Source organism: Primulina huaijiensis, chromosome 5, assembly GCF_012295235.1.
Source record: "Primulina huaijiensis isolate GDHJ02 chromosome 5, ASM1229523v2, whole genome shotgun sequence".
In the NCBI taxonomy this organism is placed as follows: Eukaryota; Viridiplantae; Streptophyta; class Magnoliopsida; order Lamiales; family Gesneriaceae; genus Primulina; species Primulina huaijiensis.
The window spans coordinates 4,023,309-4,046,563 of record NC_133310.1 but is presented as its reverse complement, the minus strand read 5'-3'; the positions used below and the strand labels follow the sequence as shown (position 1 = coordinate 4,046,563).

Genomic DNA, 23,255 nt, shown 5'->3' with positions numbered 1-23,255 from the left:
ATATATTAATTTAAACGGGTATTCGGGTCGGGTGTGGGTCGGATTATATCAAACCCGCCTCCATACCCGAACCCGAAAATACACATACCCGATTACCCAATTATTTAATCGGGTCTAAAAATCCCTCCATATCCACTTCTATTCGGGTCGGGTATCGGATCCTCCAATGGGTTCGGAGGAAATTGTCATCCCTAGTCTTGTGCTTGTAATTTCTTTGCTGGGAGTGTGGTGATTTGGCCATGGAAACGTCTACTCCAGAAAGCTTGCATCCTACCGAAACATCGCTTTGCATTATGGATGTACGCTCATGGTAAGCTTCCCACTCGAGACAGGCTTGAATTTGTAGAGGACAAAACATGTGTACTATATAATGGTGCAATCGAAAATTTGACACACCTATTCTCCTTGTGTAATTGGTATGGTTTAGGTGGGAATTAAACATTGGCTTGGAATGAAGAAACTAATGAGCTCCAAAGCTGCGATTCTACGAGTGTTTAGAGGAGTGTATCGAGAGAATTCCAAGCTAGCTAAGATGCGCTGCTCGACCTTTGCAGCTACTGTTTACCAGGTGTGGAACATAAGAAATAGAACCATATTCAAAAATGAGAAGCCAGATTTTGATGCAACAATTAAAATCAAGATATTCATTTTTCGTTGCTTTCTTAGTTCAACTTATGTATCTATAATTTTGTTTTAGTTAATTACTAAATTGTTTGATATTTGAATTGTTCTATCTGAGATATAATTACTTTTTACCTTATTAATGAATGTCCTTCTCAATATTATTTTTTTAAAAAAAAAAAACGACCGAACCTTTTTTAATGGTTTTATTTGTCACATTTTTACACGCTTGCCTTTGTTCATGTCATTGTATTTGTAACATCGTTTTGGAAGAATTAACAAGTTGTAAGCTAGTTTTGGAACCCGAAATTGGCTCTCATAAGAGGGTAATACAACCCGAAATTGGCTTTCAAAACATTTTTCAATTAAAACCGGCTATACACCCGAAATTGGCTTTCAAAAGAGGGTAATACAACCCAATTTTGTAACAAGAGTACTACATTATATGATGTAAAAGCACAAGAGAGCTCTATACAAACACCAAAACTTGAGCAAAATACAGAACACATTTACAGGGAATACATATTGGTAAGTATTTTGCACCCCACATACCCGAACTATGCACTAGAGTTCGCAGGAGGATCGTCTTTCCAACCTTTTGTAAGCAAATCGTAGTTGATGGATGCAAGCTGGGAAAGATTCTGTTGCACAGCAAAAAATGAATATGAGGTTTAGGCGGTTTACAGCCGTTGTTGACATTTGAGCAATAAATTAAGGTAATGCCCGATGTTATGTATTTAAGCACAAATGAACTTTCTTGCAGCAATACCTTTGAAAGCTTGAAAAAAAATTATAATATTCAAAAGCATGAAGAGAAAATCTTGTAATGCTATGCTAAAGGACCGGTTTTGTTATGATGAATTGATGGAAAGAAAACAAGAAATTAGGTTCATATCTGTTTTGAATCATATAAAGCATGACATGTGAATTGAATGATGGAAACAAGTGAAGGAGGACAAGGGTTTAGGCCTGTTACAAGTCGTTATATCTAAAAGTCTGAGAGAGAAAATGGCTCACTACGTTAATATTTCAACATGCCCCCCTCAACTCTAAGCCGTAGTGACAAGTAATATGTTCAGAATTAAAATTGAAGGCGTAAGTAAATATGCACATTAGTGAGACACAAGGCAACAAAGACCTGGAGATACACCCAAGACCAACTTATTGAAATATATGGGATTTTGTAAACCAAGGAATTTGCGTATGTAGCCTCCACACTCTAATACAAAATCGAAAACTACTTGCCCCAAAAGCTAAGAGTATAGGTAACCCAACAATAGTTTTACACACTTTAACAATACCCCCTACGCACCATCAGCTCATAAAAAAATCAGAAAAACTCAGCACCATTATGCACGAAATGATTAAATTATTACCTTGAATGAGAAATTGCTGAAGGAATAATTTATATCACAGTTGGAGTCGAATTCTTGAAGACCCCCACATTCATCTCCCTGTTCATGATCCCATCAAATTCGAAACCATTAGCATCATAAATTCATAACTAGAATATAAAATTTTTAAGTTCTGTTCCACCAACGCACCAGTTCTTCATGTCTGTTGCTCAGGCAACTACTGCTACCACTAATGCTTCCATTGTCGGTGGAATATTCGAATTCGCTATGTGCATAAACATGTTCATCAGATGGATTCCACGAGTAACGGCTTGTAAAGTAACTAGTGTCTGTTGCATCGTCTGACGAAGGGACAAAAGCTGCCTGGGAGAAGTAGCAGAATGATTCTTAGACGCCACCAATTTTTGTATTTGATAGGTAATTCAACTTGTTTTTAGAGTCAAACCTTCTGTCTAGCAAGCGTGTCCCAATTAATATCTCTGAAAAATGGATGCTGTTTCACCTGCCCCGCATATCTTATTCTTAGATTGGTATAAAAATTGGAATGACGATTTTAATCAACTATAATGATGCTATTTTAAGGACAAAGGATGATAACCGGCAGCCATTTTTCCTAGAAGTCTATAGTAAATCAAATTTGTCATAAAGAAGACATACTTAGAACAATGCTTTATCATAATGAATAAGATACACTGACAGGGATTGTTAAATAAATCCATCGTATAATCATCTAAAAGAGGTGATTAACATCATAGGTAAGACAATTAATAAAATCACCTCAGAGGCTCCACCAGCTCCAAGTCTCTGGTCTGGGTCTTCGGTCAAAAACCTGTCAGTTAACACAAGAAACTCTTAGGCAGATCAACTAATTTTAGCTTATTAACTCTCACCAATTTGGTGAATAGGTTTATGTAGCTTCTTAATTCAAAGCAAATAAAAATGAAACAAGAACAATTTCAACATGTTACACAGGTGATAGCTCAAGCAATGATTATGCATTTATATGCCCTGATATGAAGTCTATATGCAGCATATGGTTGTGCCATACTTCGGAAGAGGAAAATCAGGAATCTTCCCATGGGAAAAAAAAAACTTGGAAAAATAATTTTTCAAAACCACATTTATATAATTAAATGATCACTAATAACCACGTTACAGTCGACTATAACTTATGCTGATGCCAAATATCACACTAATTCATATTATTTATTTCCCAAATTTAGCTATACCCGAGGTTGGAATAGAAACACTGAACATATTTTTCACATGGTACAGGAGAAGGAAGAGAGGAACAGACACTGATACTGATCCAAATCTCATTTCAAGAAAATAGGAAAATTATGTCCAATAAAATAAAAGGAAAATAAAAAGGGCCATATGCTTTAAAAACACATCTGAGAGAAATATCTGCAAATATTCGAGTCTTTGATGTTCATACCCAAAACCTTTATATTACCCACATTTTGAAATATGAAACATTCAGAAGAAACTGGAAGTCAAGTAGGGATGTCAGATCACAAACATAAGGAGGTTAGAATAGAAGACATGCTGAGTAAAAAATACAAACCATGGGAATTATCTTACCCATCAATCAAATCGTAAGCATCAAGACTCATTTCATCAGGCACCCGAGGCCAAGGAATCTTACGATTAAGAATGTTGTCAAATATTTTCTACAAAAAAATTGATCAAGTAAGAACACAACCAAAAAGGACCTTAAAGGAAAAATATAAGGTTAAGTACACAAATAGCTCATCTTATTAACCTGAGGGTGCTCAGCATTGAAAGGAGGGATGCCAACAATCAACTCGAAAAGAATAACACCCACAGACCACCAATCTGCAGTAAAGCCTGAGGACATGTAGAAAACAATATTAATACGCATAATTTCTGACAAGTTATAGATAAAAAGTGCATCGAGCATCCTCATCCAGAAAACTACAACCCTTACTCAATAACTCTATCCAGTTACTCGGTGTTATAATGTATGTTGATAGTAACCCATAAAATGACCACTTAGACTACATAGTATACATCACAAACCTTAAAAATCATTTCAATCATGCAACTTGACACCTCTTTCATGTGCATCTAAAAGAAATTGCCCCTGAAGTAACATCTAAGTGAGTTTCATTCCTACAGTGAGTACCTCTTAAGGCTCACTTTCATCACTATCTTACCTTTTCTTCTGGTGTTAAAAATTTTGAATAAACATGAAGCAGTCACAAGGTAACGATACACTTATAGGATTAGAAAGAGAATGAAAAAAGATATAGGTTTCATTGATCAGTGATTATACTGAACACTTCCTGGGAAGATGTTTATGAATTATAATCTTGCTATCAAATACAAGATCAGCGTTATGTCAACAGACGATGGAATATTTATCTAGTCAAAACGAATTGAAAGCTTCAAATAATTCATTCCAGGCTATAAAATAAAAGAAAAAAGGACACGCTAACCATGCCCAGTTCCCAGAAGAATCTCAGGTGCCAAGTAGTCTGGAGTTCCCACTGCTGAGCGTTTCTTTCGCCTTTCTTGCTGATGCTCGGATGCAGATAGAGGGGGTTCGTCCTCTTCCATCGAAGATGTTCCACTGACAGCGGGAGCCGATAAATCATCAGTGCTGTTAATAAGGCCAACTTTTGATAGCCCAAAGTCTGTCAACTGTTCAAAACGAAGGAAACAAGTAATTTCAAAACTCAAACTATACATCGAACCACATAAAGAAGACAGTAGACAACAGCAAAAATGAAGTAACTTCAAGTGCCTCATCTGTGGCACTTAAAGAAGTTTTAATCAAATTATGACACAGGTAAGGCAGTTCATCCGGAGTGATATTGTCCCTTGTACAACATAATATTGCGATTGTGATATATACCAGATCAATGAAGATTTTCAAAACTTACTTAAGAGTAAAACAAAAATAAATGCATGAAAAAAAATTCTTAATCGCAGACAACTCATCTCTTAATTTCAATTAACCAAAAATGCAGATGGTGCGTTTGAAGCACCCTGACTTTGTACCTTTCTAGTCTAAGGAAAGGATAAAGATAGGAAGAGGGACATGGAAAACAATATATTCAAGTAAGATTGGACTTTCAAATAAGGCTCTTGGGAAAGTCGGATATAGCATGACAGAGTCACGAGGTGATTAAAAGGGAAGGAGTCGTAAGGTGATCAAAAGGGAAGGAGTTCTTGTCAAATAGCCTCCCTTGAAGCTCATCTTGCTAATCTATCTTACAGTGCTTGGCTCGATATTTGGAAAATGTCAAATCACATATAAATTTTTTCTTTGAGGTCATCTTTACACCACTTATATTTTCAATGAAGTATCAAAACATAGAAAAGATAAAGCCTAATAAGTTGCCTATAGTTGAATGATATAAATAAGTAAATCTGAATGTGTCAATGTAAGGCAAGAGCAATTAAAGCATGACAAAAAATGACCTTGATATGTCCATCATGTGCAATCAACAAATTATCGGGTTTTAGATCACGGTGAACCACACGAAGTGAATGCAAGTACTCCAAAGCAAGCACCTGGTCATCCATCGCACGTGACACGTTAATCAGTCACCTAGTAACCATAAGAATGAGGAATAAAATAAAACATAAATGAAATCAATAAACACTTACAACTTCTGCAATATATATGCGAGCGACATCTTCATCCAAGCAGCCTAGATTTCTCAACAATGAATAAAGATCTCCCCCATTCAAGTACTCCATTACAAGATACAAATTTTCACGGCAAGTGAATGAATAAAAGAACCGGACCTAAAACATGAGACAATAAATGAATTTATATATGATCATTAAAAGAAAACAAAGTAAAAGAACTGCAAGATAAATAGTCACACCACAAAAGGATTGCGAACAGATATTAGAATATCACGCTCTGCCAAAATACTCTCAACCGCATTCTTGCGTATCATATCTGCTTTTTTAAGAACCTGCAGATTGCAAATTCTCAATGTCAAGCTATCAATTGAGTTTTATACAGTATATTCCGTAAGGCATTTTCTTGTTCTTGGTTGTTATACTCCACTTACCTTTATCGCAAAAAAATCTCCTGTTGTTCTCTTTTTGGCCAAGAAAACTCGACCAAATGCCCCACGACTTATTGGTTTTATAATCTCAAAGTCATCAATAGAAGTCCGGTCTCTGTTAGAATGCACCGGACTACTTCGCAAGCTACGCACAACATCATCTTCTAAAGGAGCATCTTCATCAATGACAGCGCTTGTTATATCAACCTTATCATCATCAACTAGCTCACATAGTTGTAAATATTTCTCCCTACATGATTGAATGAAGGGTTAACACTAATGCTCCATCATAGACAAACAAAAATGTCAATACTTCACCTGATTAATTTCTCTATGCGTGCTCCAAATGTATCCACCGTGAGAGACTCAAATTTTCTTCGGTCTATGACAACTTTCAAGTCTTCAAGACAAGAAAGCAGATATTGCAAAGAACGATCATCATCAATGGGTGTGTTTGCCACACAACGAGCAATATCAGCAAGTTCATTTATCTGTATACGTGTTTCCCCAATATGAAAAATAAAAAAGAAAGAACTGGGAACTCAATTTAATGTAATTGGCAGTAGTCATCTGAACAATCATCATCATTTAAAACATAACACGCTCAACAGAATCCCAAAATCAATCCAACATTGGGAATTGGATCGATAAAATAATCACTTAATATTGACGTGATCCATGTCTCATCCAAGCAATCTTCAGATAAGCGAGTTCTCATTATTCTAGGTTGATTTCATACAATATAAAACACACTTTTTTTTTATTGCAAACGAAAATTTTATTAGAATAAGATAACAAAGTACAAAAAAGCGGATGAGAAATCCGCAAAAAAAGCTGCAAAGAAAGAAAACTACTATACTTTCGTCAACGGCATAGAAATTTCCAATCCCTCACGTCTGAGATAAAAAGGTAGTTAAACTCTGCAACTTTGTCGTCCAACTCGCGACTTTGAATTTAATCTACTCCCAGACCTCGTCCGTAGACTCGGTTATATCTGTAAAAATTCTTTTGTTCCGCTCCAACCAAATTAAACAAAAAATGCAATGAACTACTAATTACCAAAAACTCGTAGTTCTCCTCCCAGTAAGTAAGTCTGGCTCCAAAAGAAACATGTCATGTTCCTTTGTCGGAAATGTCCATTCGAAACCCGATTCCTACAATACTTTTATCCAAATTCCGCTCGTGAATGAACAATGCAACAGTAGATGGTCTCGATCCTGCTCTTTGTTTCGGCATAGGCTACACAAGTGCAGGCCTGAAGCACATGCAGGCCATCTTTTCGCAATGAATCGCAAGTCGGCAATTTTCTCAAAACCACAGTCCACAAAAAAACTTGAACCTGATGCGAGATAGGTACTTTCCAGATATTAGTGTAACACGGGAACAAAGGAAAGTTGCAGATCGGAAAAAAAATGTCGTCGAAAGAACTAACAGAAAAAGACCCTGAATAATCCCCCAGCCAAACCCTAAAATCCTCCGTGCCCAACTCTAAATTAGTTGTATCTAAGACCCCTAATAGAGTGCTGAACTCACCAATTTCGACCTCATTTAAAGCTCTTCTGAAACGCACATCCCAGTCAAAGTTGGAGTTAACCGGGAAATCGACGACACTGATGAAGTTGCTAACAGGTTTGTTAAGAGACATCGAAAATGATCCTCCCAAAAACGAATGAGATTCCCCCCTTTGAGCACCTCCTTAATTAACAGATGAAAAGCCGGGTACGGACGAGAGATAAATTTCCAAAGGCTTCTAAAAGTCGATTTCCTAGCCAACCCAACGACCCATTCATATTCTTGCCGACCATAAATGCTCTTGATAACTTTTTTCCACAAAGAATCCCTTTCCAGTGAGCATTTCCACCACCATTTCTCTAAAAGTGCCTTATTCCTCAAACAAATATCCCCCAAGCCCAGATCCCCCCGTCTTTTCGTTTACAAACTTGATCCCAGGCAACTACATGACAATGTGCCTCCCTATTGGCTCCGTCCCACGGAAAGTCCCTCATTAATTTTTCCATCCTTTTTGCCACCCGAATTGACACTTTAAAAAGAGACATGAAATATGTTGGCGCACTTAACACCGACCTTATCAATGTTAGGCGACCTCCTTTGAGAGAAACGCCTTTTTCCAGCTTGCTAGTTTCTTAAACATTTTGGAAACCAAGGGTTCCCAAAAATCAAAATTCCTCGGATTGCCACCCAACGGTACCCTAAGGTACTTAACTGGCCACTTCTTTTTTTTACACCCAGTCGCCAAAAGCCAAACCTTCCACCTCCTCTTACGAATAATTTAATCCCAACAAACTTTTTTCCCAAGTTAATTTTCAATTCTGATTTGAGGATGAAAGAATTGAGTATTTACACCAAAACAAGCAGATGCCTCTCAGATTGGACAAAAAACAAAGTATCGTCCTAGAATTGGATGTGATAGATTTTTTTTTCTCTCCCTACTTCCAGCCGTTTTACTTCATTCGCGTCCTTAGACCTGTCTACCAAACACCCCAATCCATCGATCAATAGACTAAAAAATAAAGGGGATAATGAGTCACCTTGCCTAAGACCTCGCTCCCCTTTAAATTTTCCTCGTGGCCGTCCATTAATAAAAATCGAAAAAGTGACACTGGATACACACCTCTTAATCCACTTTCTCCATCTAACACCAAATCCTTCTTTTGTAGCACAAAGTCCAGAAATCTCCGGTCCACGTTATCGTACGCCTTTTCCAAATCAACTTTAAGCACCCACCCTTTCTTCTTTTTCCATCTGCATTCCTCTACGATTTCATTTGCGATAAAACAACAATCTACAATCCGTCTCCCTTGAATAAATGCACACTGGTTTTCCGCTTTTGTATTGTTCGAGACTTTCTTCAACCTGTTGGTTAAGACTTTAGTCAAGATCTTGTACATGCTCGTTATCAGACAAATCGGTCTAAAGTCTTTAATCTTGAACGCTTCTTGTTTCTTTGGGATCCGACAAATGTAAGTTTCATTGGTAATACCATTAATGCCTCCTTCAAAAATTCAGCAAACACCTTCATTAAATCATCTTTGACCGTATCCCAACACTTTTGATAGAAAGCTAAGGTATACCCGTCCAACCTGGAGCTTTCGACAATTGCTTTCAAACACCGTTTTTTTAATCTCTTCCTCGGAAAACGAAATCTCCAACTCCTCTACTTCAAGCCTATCTAAAGGGCCCAACTCCAAATTGTCGAACACAACCATCACCATCCGATTTCCTATAAAGATTCCTATAAAAACCGATAATGGTCTCTTCAATTTGGCTCTCCTCCGTAACCACAGACCCATCCTTCAGTTCCACCATATCTATCATTGACCTATTCTTTCAATTATTCAGTAAGGCATGGAAAAATTTGAAATTCTGATCCCCGTCCCTCGACCGTCGCACTTTTGCTTTTTGACTTTCCATCTGAAACCTTCTAAATGATATGACTTCAAGTTCACACCTCGCCGCCCTTCTTTCCTCATTAAGAAAATCCGACCAATTTCCCCCTGCTTCTAAATCATCCAACTATTTAATTATGTTTATCAATCCCATGTATTTAACACCCACGTCTCCAAAGACCTCTCCATTCCATTTGGAAACCTCGACTTTTATTCCTCTGAGTTTCTTCATAAACTTATACCCTTCCCACCCCTAACTAACCCCATTGTTCCACCACAACAAAATGAGTCTTTCTAGGTTTGATGAAACAGCCAATCATTCTCAAATCTGAAAGGAGATGGACCCCAACTCAACTTAGCAGTATCAAACAACCCTGGATACTGATCTGAAGTCGTTCTGGGTAGCATCGTTTGTCTGAAAGTGGGGAAAATGTCTACCCATCCCCCGGAGAACAAGTATATGTCTAAACGGCAGCAAATCAGATTGGCCCTAAAGTTAGACCACGAATACTTTGCGTTCAATAAAGGCTGGTCATGCAGTCTCAGTTCCCAGATCAAATTGTCAAAACCCTGACATACTCGTATTATTTGAAAGGCTATTCATCTTTTCTCTCGTGTATCTGACCACATTAAAATCTCCTCCCAAGCACCACTTGTCTGCCAGTTCGTCCCAAAAGAGTTCTCCATCTCTTGGCTTGCATGGCCCGTAAATAGCTGAGAACCACCATTTGATATCATCTTTCCAACGGATCTCAATCGAAACCGAAAATTCCACTATAAAATTATCACTGACCACAACCACTCTAGGATCTCACATCACTAAAATACCCTCAGAACTTCCTATGCCGGTAAGATTACCCAATCAACAGACTTCCAAAAACTTGCAATGAATCGATTATCCACCATTTGTTTCTTGATTTCTAGAAGCACCACGATATCCGGTTTTTCCTGGCGTAAAACAGTGTGAACTAGTTCCCGCCATCTAGCTGCCCCTCTACCTCTAATGTTCCAAGAGCATATTTTCATATCAACGCATTTGGACCCTTCGAAGTCCAGCCTTTCTCGTAGTTAATCCCACACTTCAATCTCTTTAGTTCTCTGCTTAAGATGCCCATTGATTTCTTGACACCTTCCCAACACTTGTACTCTGAATACACTCCCGGAATCGTACTCTCAGCACAAACTTGATCTTCATCTCAGGCCTTTTAGAAATTAATCTCACTATACCCGTCTTAGCATCTACCCTCATTTGCCCTCCTCATAGAAAACCACTAGACAACCCCACAACAGAGAACGACGCAAGGAGGATAGAATGAAGCTTGAATGAGTGATTAAGAAATGATTAATGAAAACAAGATAGTACCACTCCCACTAAAGGTTTCGTATTTTGCGGTTGAAGTGACCTGGTAGTAGGCAAAGGTCCCGGAAATGATGAGAACAGCCCCTTAAGATTCGTCACCTCTTCCTCGGTGTGAGCTGAAGACTCTGATTGACAAGATACATGGCTATCAGACTCAGAGGAATCGAAACCATCCCCTAAAGCATCATCTTGTGTATCGGTGAAAGCTATTTATTCTCTATCATCCAAATCGAACTCCAATGTCCTCCTTATTCGATAGACTTGAGTTTAGTAAACCACCATCTTCAGGGACAGCTATACCCTCGTTGATACCCCTGAATTGTCTTTTGCTGTAAGTTTTCCCATATATAGGCAGTAAATTCTTTGTGCTTACGGCACCTATACTTTTAGCTTGCTCCTCGGACTCATGGTTTATTAGGGATTGAATGGGTGATCTTCTGAATTGTTTAACTTCTTTAGGGACAATTCTTTTTAAGGTCGTAGTCACCTTTCCCCCAATGGGGGTGCCGACGTCGCGCCTTCCTCTGCTGCCCGGTCTTCGTGTTTCTTAAGGGTAGCAAAAGCCTGCACATCTTTCACCATTTCCCCACTATTGCCAGATCCAAAACCTTTCCTTCTGTCTTCTATGTTTAATATTTGATCTCGTATAACGTCCAATTCTTTGGCCCCTTTCATTGAGCAACTGATAGAATCCGCAACTCCTAGTTTTCTACGAGTGTTTTGAGTTACCCCAACCGGCCAAAGTCCTCTTGCAATTAACCACGACCTGAGCATTTGATTACCGTTCGTAGTACTCGTAGACTGTTATGTCAAAAGTATCAACCTGAATTCGAATCTCTGTAGCCCTCCCATCCAACGGAATCTTCATCCTACTTTGAATAAACCCTCTTTCGGTACCTTTCACCTTGATCTTAGTTGCCCCAAGATCTCTGAAGTATAATGTGTCAGCATTACTGTCCATCAAACCCCCACACCGATCCCCGATAACTTTAAAAGTATCATGTGACCATAAGTTCCAAGGTAGGCCAAAGATCCTAACCCAGCTACTGCAACAATTATAAACCATGTCTGACGTGTTGATTTCTAGTCTCCACTCCTCAAAGACGAAAGACACCCCTCTGTCGAAGAACCCTCTCTTTAATTTTAGAAAATAGAAGAATTCTGACAAAATAGAAGGCCACCACACGGCTTTATTAGCTTGAAACAGAAATAGTTCAACCCTAATGTTTACAGAGTTACCAAGAGCAAGTTGTATCTGCTCCTTCAAAATGTTGATCCTTTCTTTGGTAACAATAAGTGCTTCATGCCATTTATGGTCCACCATTTGCCTACCACTATCCTCTACGACCTTCAGCCCTAGACGAAGCTCCATCTCGTTTAGTCTATCTTTCTGATGACGAAGTTGCCTAGCGTTGCCGCGATCTAGAATGGGTTGGGCCTTCCTCTAGGAGTTCTCTGCTAGTAAATTTGCCAAGATGTTGGATATCCTTTTCCAACCCCCTGAATTGTAACCACTAGGCACTATAGTGATCTGTTTTCTGCACAGCTTGTAGAATTTAGACACCTCTAGGAAGCAGACTCGCTTGTACGTAAATCATTGAATGGTAAATACTGCATTTCTGCCCCTAAAGCGATTCAAGTCTGAGCACGAAGAAGGAAGATTGACGAAATCCTTAAATTTTAAACTGATCCAACGTGCCTCTTCTCGATCAAGATCCAGCACATAGCTCACGTTCCTAGTTTTTTCAGACCAGCATATTGAAGATGCCCAGTGCCCACCCTCTGTGCGAACACTTTTTGTTCGATCTTCACTTCTTCATCCGAACTACTAGCCTAAAAATAGGAGACGACCTCCGTTGATACGATATAGCCTTGTTCCGAGCATACATCCCCACGAAGGTGCTAATGTTCAGCGATCCAGAAGCAAGAAAACAGAGAGAAGAGGTCTCATTACAGAGAGCGGTCAGAAGGCGCCATTATCAACAAAAAAACAGGAAGCCGGAGAGAAGAGAAGACCACTGGCTAGAAAAATGACAGAGACCGCCAGCAAAAAAGTACTCCAACGACGCCGCTATCAACGGGAGGGGGAGAAAAGAGGCAACACGAGAGAAGAGAAGCAAACGAAAACGAAAAACGAAAGAAGAAGAAAGGGTAGAGGACCGCCGACGGCGCCGGTGGGGGGGAAGCGCTCGACGATGATCAGGAATAAAGGACACTGATTGAAGAAGAAAGTTACCAATTCTTTTTTTTTTTTTTTTGAATGTCAAACCAATAACTTGTAACCAAGAACACATTAAGATTCCGCATGGTAAAATCATGGTGGAAAGTGTTTCTACATAAAAATTAGTAAACATAAAAAAAAGTTTCTTTGCAATTCCTCATACGTTACTGAAATGTATGGTTTTACACTTACAATTCCTCATACGTTAATTGGTTTTTCACTTACATCAACAAAAACTGAAATGTGTCCCTCTCACATATGTAAGGATGCTGGCACGAGCTAGATGCCCAGGTCACTGGAGTTTACTTCAGTGTCATAGTTGATGCTATATAACTAGAAATAAAGTGAAACTTTGATGCATCGATTGTCAAAATCCTTTAGATGTTCAACTACAGCCAGAGATATTATTAGCCTAGAAAAACATATGATCAAACCGAAAACAACCCTGACGCCATATTCTAGCAAATTCAGTGTTTCACTGTCACAAAATAACACAGCTTCTATAAAACGTGTTTATGAAAAAAAAATCATCTCAAAGACAGATTTGTGGATGATTAAGGACAAACTTGCAGATATAATTTTTTTCTTGCAAACCAAAATCACAAATAGTGAATTTTTGGAAGGATGCTTTGAAACTGAAGACTAGAGATTACAATAAACAAAAAACAATTCAGCTGGACTAAGGTCTACCTGAGGAAGATCACCATGCTCGGAGAAGGCACCTTTCCCTGACAAAAGCAAATCAATTGGGCTTGTCCTAGGTGTCATCAATGGGGACTTAGGTGTCATGCTGCCTGCTGACGATGTTGCCATTCCTTGGTCTGACTTAGGACCAAAACGTGTTCTACATGTCATGGATGGTAAAGCTTTAAAATCATCCACGTCAATGGTATTCTCAGTTTCAGCAAAAGAGTCTAACATGTCTTCAGAGCCTCTGCGGGACCAATCACTGAATTTTGGAGAAATAAGCTCCGACTCTGGGCTCCCAGCAGCTTGTTGAATGTCCTTTGCCGAAAATGATTCCATAAGCTTCTCAAGAGTTTCAGCAATTCGGAGAAGACGCTCATTGGCTCTTACACCCTTTTGATCACATCGATCAGCAATTGCACATATTCTAGAATGGTCTTCCACGTGCAAAGTAGGAACCTCCTCCTCACAAATGCGGCAAATTATTGAACTTTCATCGGATGTTATTGGCTGATCTCCCCGATAGCCCCAGGAATGCTTATGCTGGTGCTTGGAGGGCATGGGCATCATGGAGTTAACATGAGAATCTTTAACAGGAGAAATCTCAGGCATCTTAGCTGTAGCAAGCTCTGCATCACTAGCTCTTTTTCTGATATCTAATAATCTTGAAGCATCCAGAATAGTGTCATTCTGCTCCTTAACTGAAGCAGCTTCTTTGGGGCTTTTTCCAGAAGGAGATGGAAATTTCTTCCAAGATGCCATTCTATTTCTGCCAGCTGAAGAATCCATGTTTTCTGCGGTTTCAGCATGTGAAGATTGAAATTTTCCTTGTGCAGCAAGTTCTCTCTTCCACTCTGATTGTTCTTGACTATAAAATTTCCTGGTGGAGGGAACCTTCGTGACTTTTGGATCACTGGGCACCTTTCCATCGCTACCAATGACAGGAGGAACCTGTTTATCTGCAGGTTGAAGAGATTGACGGAGCTGAAAAAAATTTCTGTCCTCAGCTCGTTCACTTTCCTTATGAAACTGCAACAATCTAGTGCATCTAGTGAGTATAAAAAGCATTCGAGTGTGCAGCTGCTTTAACATGCCCATAGGAAGCTCTTGCCGCCTATCATCCAACTCTTGTACTATGCCTTCACATTGAAGCCAAAATTCTCCAGGTGAAGTCATTGCACAACTCCTAGCAAGAACTAGCAAGTCCTCTATAGTTTCTTGCCATTCTGGATGACTTTCAGCATTTTTTTCTAAAACTCCAACCAGATCTGCTGCAAAAATATGAAGATCAGAATCCACTTCTTCCTTTGCCTTGTCAAACTTTGTACGTATCATTGATAAAACCTCCTGTTGCAGTTTTAGAAACACTGAATATCCAAAAGAATAATAGCAAAATATCCTTGTTTTAGTTGAGTTTATAAGCATGAATACCTCCAAGTTATTCAACCTTCGAGGCTTCCAAAATGGATAAGGTCGTACACCTTTAGAATTTAACTCATGAGAGAAGCTTTTAATATCTCCAGGAAACCTTTTCCTGGGCGCACTTGTAACACGGAGTATAGCTTGAAATCTGGGAGATTCAGACTCTTTTGGATTGTCACAATCATATGATGCCTATAAAAAGTATGAAAAGACAAAAATAACATAAGCAAATTTGAATTATTGGTCAAGGAACTTTGAACTTTTATGCTTCACAGCATCAAAAAAAATAAACCACCTTAATCTCTGGAGTACACGCATCTGAGCTCATGAGACCTACAGGATTACCCCATGATGAATCAAATTGCCCTGAAATAACCAAGTGAAAGGTATGAGTGCTGCACCACATAACATGAGGCTCCAAGTACTATGAGTCTTTCCAGTTTCCGTGACAGGAAATTTAGCATTTTTTTGTTCTAACTTATACAAGAAGCCTCAGTCTTGGTAGCCCATAATGAAAGATAATGCTGTGTGAGAAAGAAAGTAAAAAAAATGTCGACTGACTGCCCAGCAAGGTGCTAAGGGAAGAGGTAAATAAGCAAATGTGATGAACAACAAACCATTCTAATTGAGGAAATCTGAAAGTTGGAAAGTCATTTACTCAACCAGTTCATGCAGATTAGAGTATGCCAGTTTAACTTGGTTTCTTAACTTACGGAGTAATGGGAAGTTTCTGAAAAAAAAAATTGGCTGAATACATTTATACAAGTTTATATAAGATAAATTCTGAATCTAAGGAAAGTAACAACATCCATGGGAATGGTACGAGGACACAGAAGAGAATTGAGATAAAGGAGCATTTTGATGCCATTTTGCCATGATCTCTGGCAGCCTATAAAGGTGATACTATGGTTTAATTTTTAAATGGAGGTCAATTTCATTTTGCCACGTGCTATATTCTTAGATTATCATGCCAGCATCATGTAAGGCAAACGATAAATGAGACAGTTCTTCATAGTACTGCTTTTCTTCCCATTTCATCTCCTATTCCAGCAAATACAAAACTTTTTTCCCAAAGTCTATTAAAAGATTGGTTTTCTGTTTGCTTCCTATCATTATGAATGATAATGCTAAAAGGTAATAGTAATGTACTTGAAATCTTCCTGCACGTCATAAATAAAAATATAAACACAGTTCAAAGAACAAGAAAAAAGCAGGAGGTGGTATCCAACATCACTTATGTCTCAACCAGAAAAGTTAATTCCTCATTACTTATTCAAACAACTATGATCACCTCTTCAAAATTAGCCTTATATAGTGGGTTACATAAACTAGAGGCATTCGGAAATCAGACTAAGCGATCCAAAGTGAAAAACCAAACCAAACTACATAGTTTTGATTGGATTTTAGTCACAGTTTGAATTGGCTTTTAATTGGTCCAAGGTTCATTTGAAAAACAACCCAAACCAAACAAAATCAAACTAAATATTAATATAATATAAGCAAGAAATAATATATTAATATTTTGTGTTACAAGTATTTCTAGAGAGATGAATTTATTCGATTAATTCTATTATAAAAATAAAAAGTAATAAAATATGTGTATAAAATGATAGCATTACATGTTTGATTATCATAAAAACAAAAACAAATAATGGTTGTAATTCAATTTAATCGTTTTTCTTAAGCAGTTTAATTTTCTTTACTCTTTTTTAAAAGACATTTGTATTTTTTTATTATAATGAGGGTGGTGGGTTTTTGTTTTAACATGGATTCGAACTTATGTCTCCCAAGGTTTTTATGTGACGATAGTGTAGTTTCTTTCGGAGATACACCTTTTATATTGTTAAAAAATGATTTGATTTTTGTTTTTATATTGACATTTCTTTATTTACAAATATTATATTAGATAATTTAAATTATATTTAACATTAATCAAAATATTTAATCTGCGAAAAAACGATTTTCCACACCAAACAAAACCAAAAATCTAGGTTTATTTTGATTTGATTTGCTATTTAACAAAACAAATAGAATGGGTTTGTTTCAAACTTTTATCAATAACCGAACCAAACCGAACCAAACGGTCCAAACCGCACTTGATCATCCCTAACATAAACCCACAATTCAAAAATTCACCATTCTATACCCCTCATAATGGCTCCACATTGCATTAAAAATTTGACAACTGAAGCCAGGTTCCATACGAGCCTATTCAATATGCCACACATGTCCTTATAATCCCACCTACCGAAGCCAGGTTCCATACGAGCCAATTCAATCTGCTCCACCTGTCCTTACAATCCCACCTCTTTAAGATTATACGGTTAAAAAATATGGTAAGAAGGCATATCACTTCTAAGTATCTAGCATGTTTTACCACCGTTTGGGATTCTTTTGACCAGCCTTATGCTAATTGGTTTCAGAACTTGTGGGAATTACTTTCTCAACCGGGTAAAATAAACATACAGCCATCATAATGCTTAAGGAGTTCCACTGACTGAAAAACCAGAAACACCTACTACAGCAGATTCCAAACAAAGCCCAATGGTATAAATCATCCACTGATCGCCATGTACAATAAGTTATCTAGATTACATGTCTAAGTTAATTCATAGATTCTTCTCAACCTTGTATGGCAAATGCTCCATTAGTTAAAATATATATGTATATCCTCATAATGTACAGGCCTTATGCTCAAGTAAAAAAATATTAAGGAACAAACACAACTACAAAATGTCATTGGAACCACATGTAAACTAAAGAAGTCTGTCGACCTCATAAGATGAAAAAATGAATACCCGTTGCTCCCGACGAAGACTCGCCATTTTGAAGCCGAGATCTTGCCTGAGCTGTGGAAACATGAGGGCTCTGATCCCTCGATGGCCCACTCTCTGTCGACATACCATCTGAATTGCTTCCATTCTCCACATTTTCCAGCAATGGTTTCTCCTTCTTCTTCTTACCAACATCACCTCCATCAAGGACACCACGGCTACCCAAAGGCCTCGACAAGTTACTAGAACCCAAAGGAACCCCCTTATCCCTACTCCCGAAACTAAAAAAGCTCTCCTGCGGCAGCGGTCCCGATCGAGTTTTTATCTTGTTCAAACCCAAGGACGAAGCCAATATCGGCGAAAAAGATGCCGACGTGGGTCCTGCCGCAGGGGCCGCGGTCTCGCTAGATTCCTTCGAATTGGAAGGAGCAGGAGATGAATTCTTCAATCTCTCGGTTGTGGGCTTGTTTAAACTCAGCGTATCTTTACCTTTAGAATCTTTTCTCCTGAGAAGGATTTTGCTAGTTGTCGTCGGAGTGTTAGCACGGGAGGAGGCACCGGCGGCTGCAGAACCGGAGCTATCTTTAGAAACGAATGGTGATAAAGATTTGGGCTTTTTCTTATCTGATCGGATCGGGGAATTGGAGTTGGACCCCGATGATCGAGGACTGTTGGAGGATCCGTCTGGGCTCGAAGTGTCGGATTTCTTCGAAGAAAAAAACCTTCCCTTGAACACCATTTTCAACTACTTTACTCAAATATTCTTGGTTCTTTCAAAGTAGCCCCGAAATGGGAGTATGGAGCAAGTGGGATAGTGAGTTAGCAGTAGCAGTAGCAGAAGCTGTGGACATGACGGCAAGACGGCGGAGGACGAAAGTTGCGAGCTTTTTTTGCCGCATTTGATGGGGGGAGGAGGCGGTGCCAGAATCGAACGGTTTTGACTGGAATTTAACAGTGGACGCTGTGTAATGACTTCAACTCCCATTATTTTTGTAACTTATTTTCATTTTTTTTTTCTTTCTTAATTCTAATTTTAATTTTTAACATGAATTTTTTTATCCTAAAAAAATCTATTATATTTCACAAATTTATTTTTATGAAACATATCAATATTATTTTTATTTAAATTAAAAATAATATTTTTAGACTAAAAATTTTTGTTTACAAAATTTATCTGTAAAATCGTCTCAAATAAATTTTTGTGATAATTTTAATATATTTAAAAAATAAATTAATTTGACTGAAATTATTTAATATTAGAATGTATTTAATATGAAAATAAGATATCTTCTCGATTACATCTAATACATTATTGAATTTTGAATAGAACTTAATTGTAAATATTTTAAAAGACAATCGTATTGTTATATTTGCAAGCACTTATAATTCATTTAGTAGCTCTCCAAAGTCCTGTGAGACGGTCTCACGAGTCGTATTTTGTGAGACAAATCTCTTATTTGGGTCATTCATGAAAAAGTATTACTTTTTATGCTAAAAATATTACTTTTTATTTTGAATATCGGTAGGGTTGATCCGTCTCACATATAAAAATTCGTGAGACCGTCTCACAAGAGACCTATTCCTCATTCAAACCAAACTAAAATTTTAATAATATATAAATAAATAATAAATTTTCGAAAATTTAAAAATAAATTGATTTTATCTAAAGTAAATTATCCGTTTTAATAGTTTTTTAATCAAACAAGTCAATGAATATTTGAAGAGGTCTAATTCAAAGGGGATGGACTTCTTGATGATATTGGAGCTAATCTAAAAGAAAATTTATCAAACATTTCATGGACTTGAACTAACCTTTGTTTATATAATTTTTTGGTAATTTTATTGGTGTAAATAATGGGCTCAATACATCTTATGTATTTCAGCCCATCATTGAGATAAACGATAGAATTTTGGAATAAGAGATATTCGGACATTTCAACAGTTTCCAATAATTTTTATTCTTTTCTAAAAATCGAAATAAAAATTTTATTACAATTAGTATCGAACTTGAGATTTTAATGTCAAATTGACTATAAATCATGAACATATTTTTTAGGGATCAATGAAGTTAAGTTATCAGTATGATTCGACCATAAGATAATTGATAAAATTGATATCATACTCATTTGATTTTTCACATTAATCTCAAATGAACCTAATGTATTTTTCACTCTACTTCCTTATATATTATCATTTTTACACTTGATAAAAAGGAGATGAATGTCAAAAACATGAAATACGAGAAAAATCTCTATACTTATTATATGTTACATGGTAAGCGGCACACTTAAAATCTAAATCTAATCGTAAGTCTCTCCCGTCATATCTTTTAAAAAAAAAATTTAAAAAAAAAAAAAAAAAAGTCGACCTAACTTATTTTTCAAAATTTTCTTATGCAAGTTTTGATAACAACTAATGAAAAGTAACTTTTCGAGTCACCATATTATTAAATATTTTCACGAGTACATTTAGATAATATCACAAACTAAATTATTGGCCAAAACCATAAAATTCAAGGGCTTTAAGTAGTAGGATTGGGCCACATTTAGACTTTGAGTTTTTATAGCTTTACATAAAGCCCATAAAAGTAATTCCAAAATACTATAAATATAATATAAGAAATAATAAAATTACTACAATTAAATTAAATTTTTTTTATTAGTAATTAAAATGATTGTAAAATACCATCTACAGTTGTTAGAGATAATTTAAATAATGATTGTAATCTCTAAATTAGTTTTTTTTATGACTCGTGTTTAAAAAAGATATGTAATGAATTAGTCGTCATAGACCAATGATATTATTATTGTATCGCTCATATATTTCATCAGCACATATGCAAGAAAATGTACAATGGGTTAACTTTTAAACAATCGATATATTAATTCTTTAAAGGTTGTTATTGGATTGATGAATTTGATTCGAAGAAAGATGAGGAAAATAAATTTCATATTATTCTCATCGATCCAAAGACGATTTAAGTGATTCTCAATAGTCGTGTGGAAAAATCATAACTATATTTGTACTCCATCAATCCCTGCAACTCAATACATCACTATAGCTCTATCCGTTAGCACCGCATTCTAGCTTGTTTTGACTCTACAAAAGACTCAAGGTAGCAAGTTTGATGTTATTGTGAGTGGGCTATGAACTTTCTTTTTGAATTGAAGAAGGTGATTATTGCAATTAGTCTTGAACCTGAAACATTATCTCAAATATGATATTATGATGTCAGACGAGCTACAAGTTATCGATAAATTGACTATAAACTTATGTATTATAGTTGGGGATTCACAGCCAAATTATAAAATTTGTCTCTAACCACTACAAGAAAAAAGCCTAAAGACAACGGTGAAAATCCGTTGTCGTATGCCCTGAAAAACCGTTGTTAAAGCTTCTGTGATTAAAGAGTTCGCTCAAAGACAACAGTTTTTCACCGTTGTTGTAGCTACAATAAAATTTGCGATTGGATTTATGCAAAACTGTCGCTAAAATTAGCGACAGTTTATTTAACCTTCGCTAATTTTAGTGACGGTTTGCCATAAAGTCCGTCGCTAATTTTAGCGACGGTTTCTTCATGATTTCCGTCACTAATATTTTCGGTAAAATAAAAAAAAATTTACTTTTAATAATTTAACAAATCTAAACGAACTTACAATTTGACTATGCAAACAATATTCATGAACTTAACTAACACTTAAAAATTTACCAAAAATTAAAGCGAAAAAATTTATCCTAAATCGAAACTAAAATCGTGTAAGAGAAAAAAAATTTAAGTATAGTGAGGTGATAAAATCGTGTAAGAGAGAAAAATTTTAACTGTTGTGAAGTGGTGTGGAGGAAAATGGACCGAAAGTGCAGATATGTATAGACAATTTACGACGGTTTTTGCTTAGACTGTCGCTAATAGTGACAGTAATTGCAAAACAGTCGCATATTTTAAATTTACGACTGTTTTAAACACGATTTTGTTTAAAACCGTTGCTAATTTTAGCGACGGTTTCAGAAAACTGTTGCTACTTTAAAGCATGCGACGGTTTTACTTAAAATCGTCGCTATATATAGCGACTGATTATATACCGTCGCTATTTTTAAATTAGCGACGGTTTCCAAAAAAACACACTCAAAGATAACGGTTCATAGAACCATTGTCTTTGACCATAAAAAATGCTCGAAGACAACGATTTTATAGAAGCGTTGTTATTAACCCTAAAAACCGTTGTCTTTGACCCCCAAAAGACAACGGTTTTTATAAAACCGTTGTGTTTTGCCCTCAAAAGACAACGGTTTTTATAAAACCGTTGTCTTTTGCTTAAAAAACGCACATACAACAACGGTTTTGACTAAAATCGTTGTTAAAAAGCATACGACAACGGTTTTAGTAAAAACCATTGTCGTATGTTCGTTGTTGATTTGGTTTTTGCTTGTAGTGAACATATATTGATCATTGAATCACTCACTTGACCAAATTATTGAATCTAACTCTTTAAAACTGGCAACTTTAGGGTGAGATCTCTTTGTTTTCTTCTATTAAAAAGTAGATTAATTAATATTTTTTTCATGGACGTGATCAATTTGATCCACATATTTTAAAATTCTTCAAAAAAAAAAGTTCTAAAATCTTAAACAGCAATACCTNTTTATCCATGAGAAAGGGAGAAAAGGTTGTTTTTCTTTTCCTTTTTTCCCCTACTCCTTTTTATCCTTTTCACTTTTTTTCTTTTTGGTTGCTAAGTGTTAATATTTTGTGGGAATAATACCTTTTTTAATCTCTGTGCGCCCTCACCATCTTCCGCCGGTGGTGTGTTCATTTCAAATGAAAGAGAAATATATAGAAAAAGCAAAAATCAAAAATAAAATTACCACACACATATAAAATACAGTCTTGTTTCCCAAAATGAAAAAAAAAAAAAAAAAAATTGGGTTTCATTCCAAAGAGGTGGTACTTATATGTACTTTCGAAAGAAATAAAATTTAAAAATTAGATTTTTTTATCGCAAATCAATTTTCGAATCGATGTTTATACAAATATACTAGATATACCCATAAAAAATATCAAACGACTAGATGTAATTTCAAAAAATGCCTCCATATTCAAGGGGAATTGAAGTTCGTAATTTGATTTAAACTCGAATAGAGTTGTTGATTTACACATTTTTCATGTTAAAAAGAATTGCATTGAAATGAATCAACTCTCATCATGCTTGAGTTTTAATCATTACAGAGATATTTAATTTATCTTTATATAAGATTTCCTATATTTCTTCGCATGGAGAATACTATGTAAGCACCAAATCTTAATTCCAAGGATTCTAGATATGGGCACAACCAAGTAAAATAGAGCTGAATAAGTTGG

At 36.5% G+C, this 23,255-nt stretch overlaps 1 protein-coding gene across 1 annotated transcript; it reads right to left on the bottom strand.

Annotated features, from left to right (window-relative positions):
* Nucleotides 1–999: 999 nt before the first annotated feature.
* Nucleotides 1,000–18,871, bottom strand: LOC140976442 (probable serine/threonine protein kinase IREH1). Its single transcript, XM_073440594.1, has 17 exons — nt 17,924–18,871; nt 15,421–15,491; nt 15,135–15,317; nt 13,707–15,050; nt 6,347–6,519; nt 6,032–6,278; nt 5,840–5,932; nt 5,616–5,756; nt 5,427–5,519; nt 4,439–4,643; nt 3,742–3,827; nt 3,561–3,649; nt 2,754–2,805; nt 2,422–2,478; nt 2,166–2,339; nt 1,998–2,075; nt 1,000–1,262 (listed from the first exon to the last, which is right to left on the bottom strand). Exons 1-17 carry the CDS (start codon nt 18,636–18,638, stop codon nt 1,179–1,181), a joined length of 3,885 nt encoding a protein of 1,294 aa, XP_073296695.1. The 5' UTR covers nt 18,639–18,871; the 3' UTR covers nt 1,000–1,178.
* Between the last annotated feature and the right edge of the window lie 4,384 nt (nt 18,872–23,255).

What these genes read in the sequence shown, in the direction of transcription:
- LOC140976442 (XM_073440594.1), bottom strand. Translation starts at nt 18,638, where the DNA reads ATGGTGTTCAAGGGAAGGTTTTTTTCTTCGAAGAAATCCGACACTTCG. An exon ending in CTGTTCGCAATCCTTTTGTG is followed by an intron (nt 5,757 to 5,839) that starts GTGTGACTATTT and finishes CTCATGTTTTAG; the next exon opens with GTCCGGTTCTTTTATTCATT. An exon ending in GAGCTGGTGGAGCCTCTGAG is followed by an intron (nt 2,479 to 2,753) that starts GTGATTTTATTA and finishes TATGCGGGGCAG; the next exon opens with GTGAAACAGCATCCATTTTT.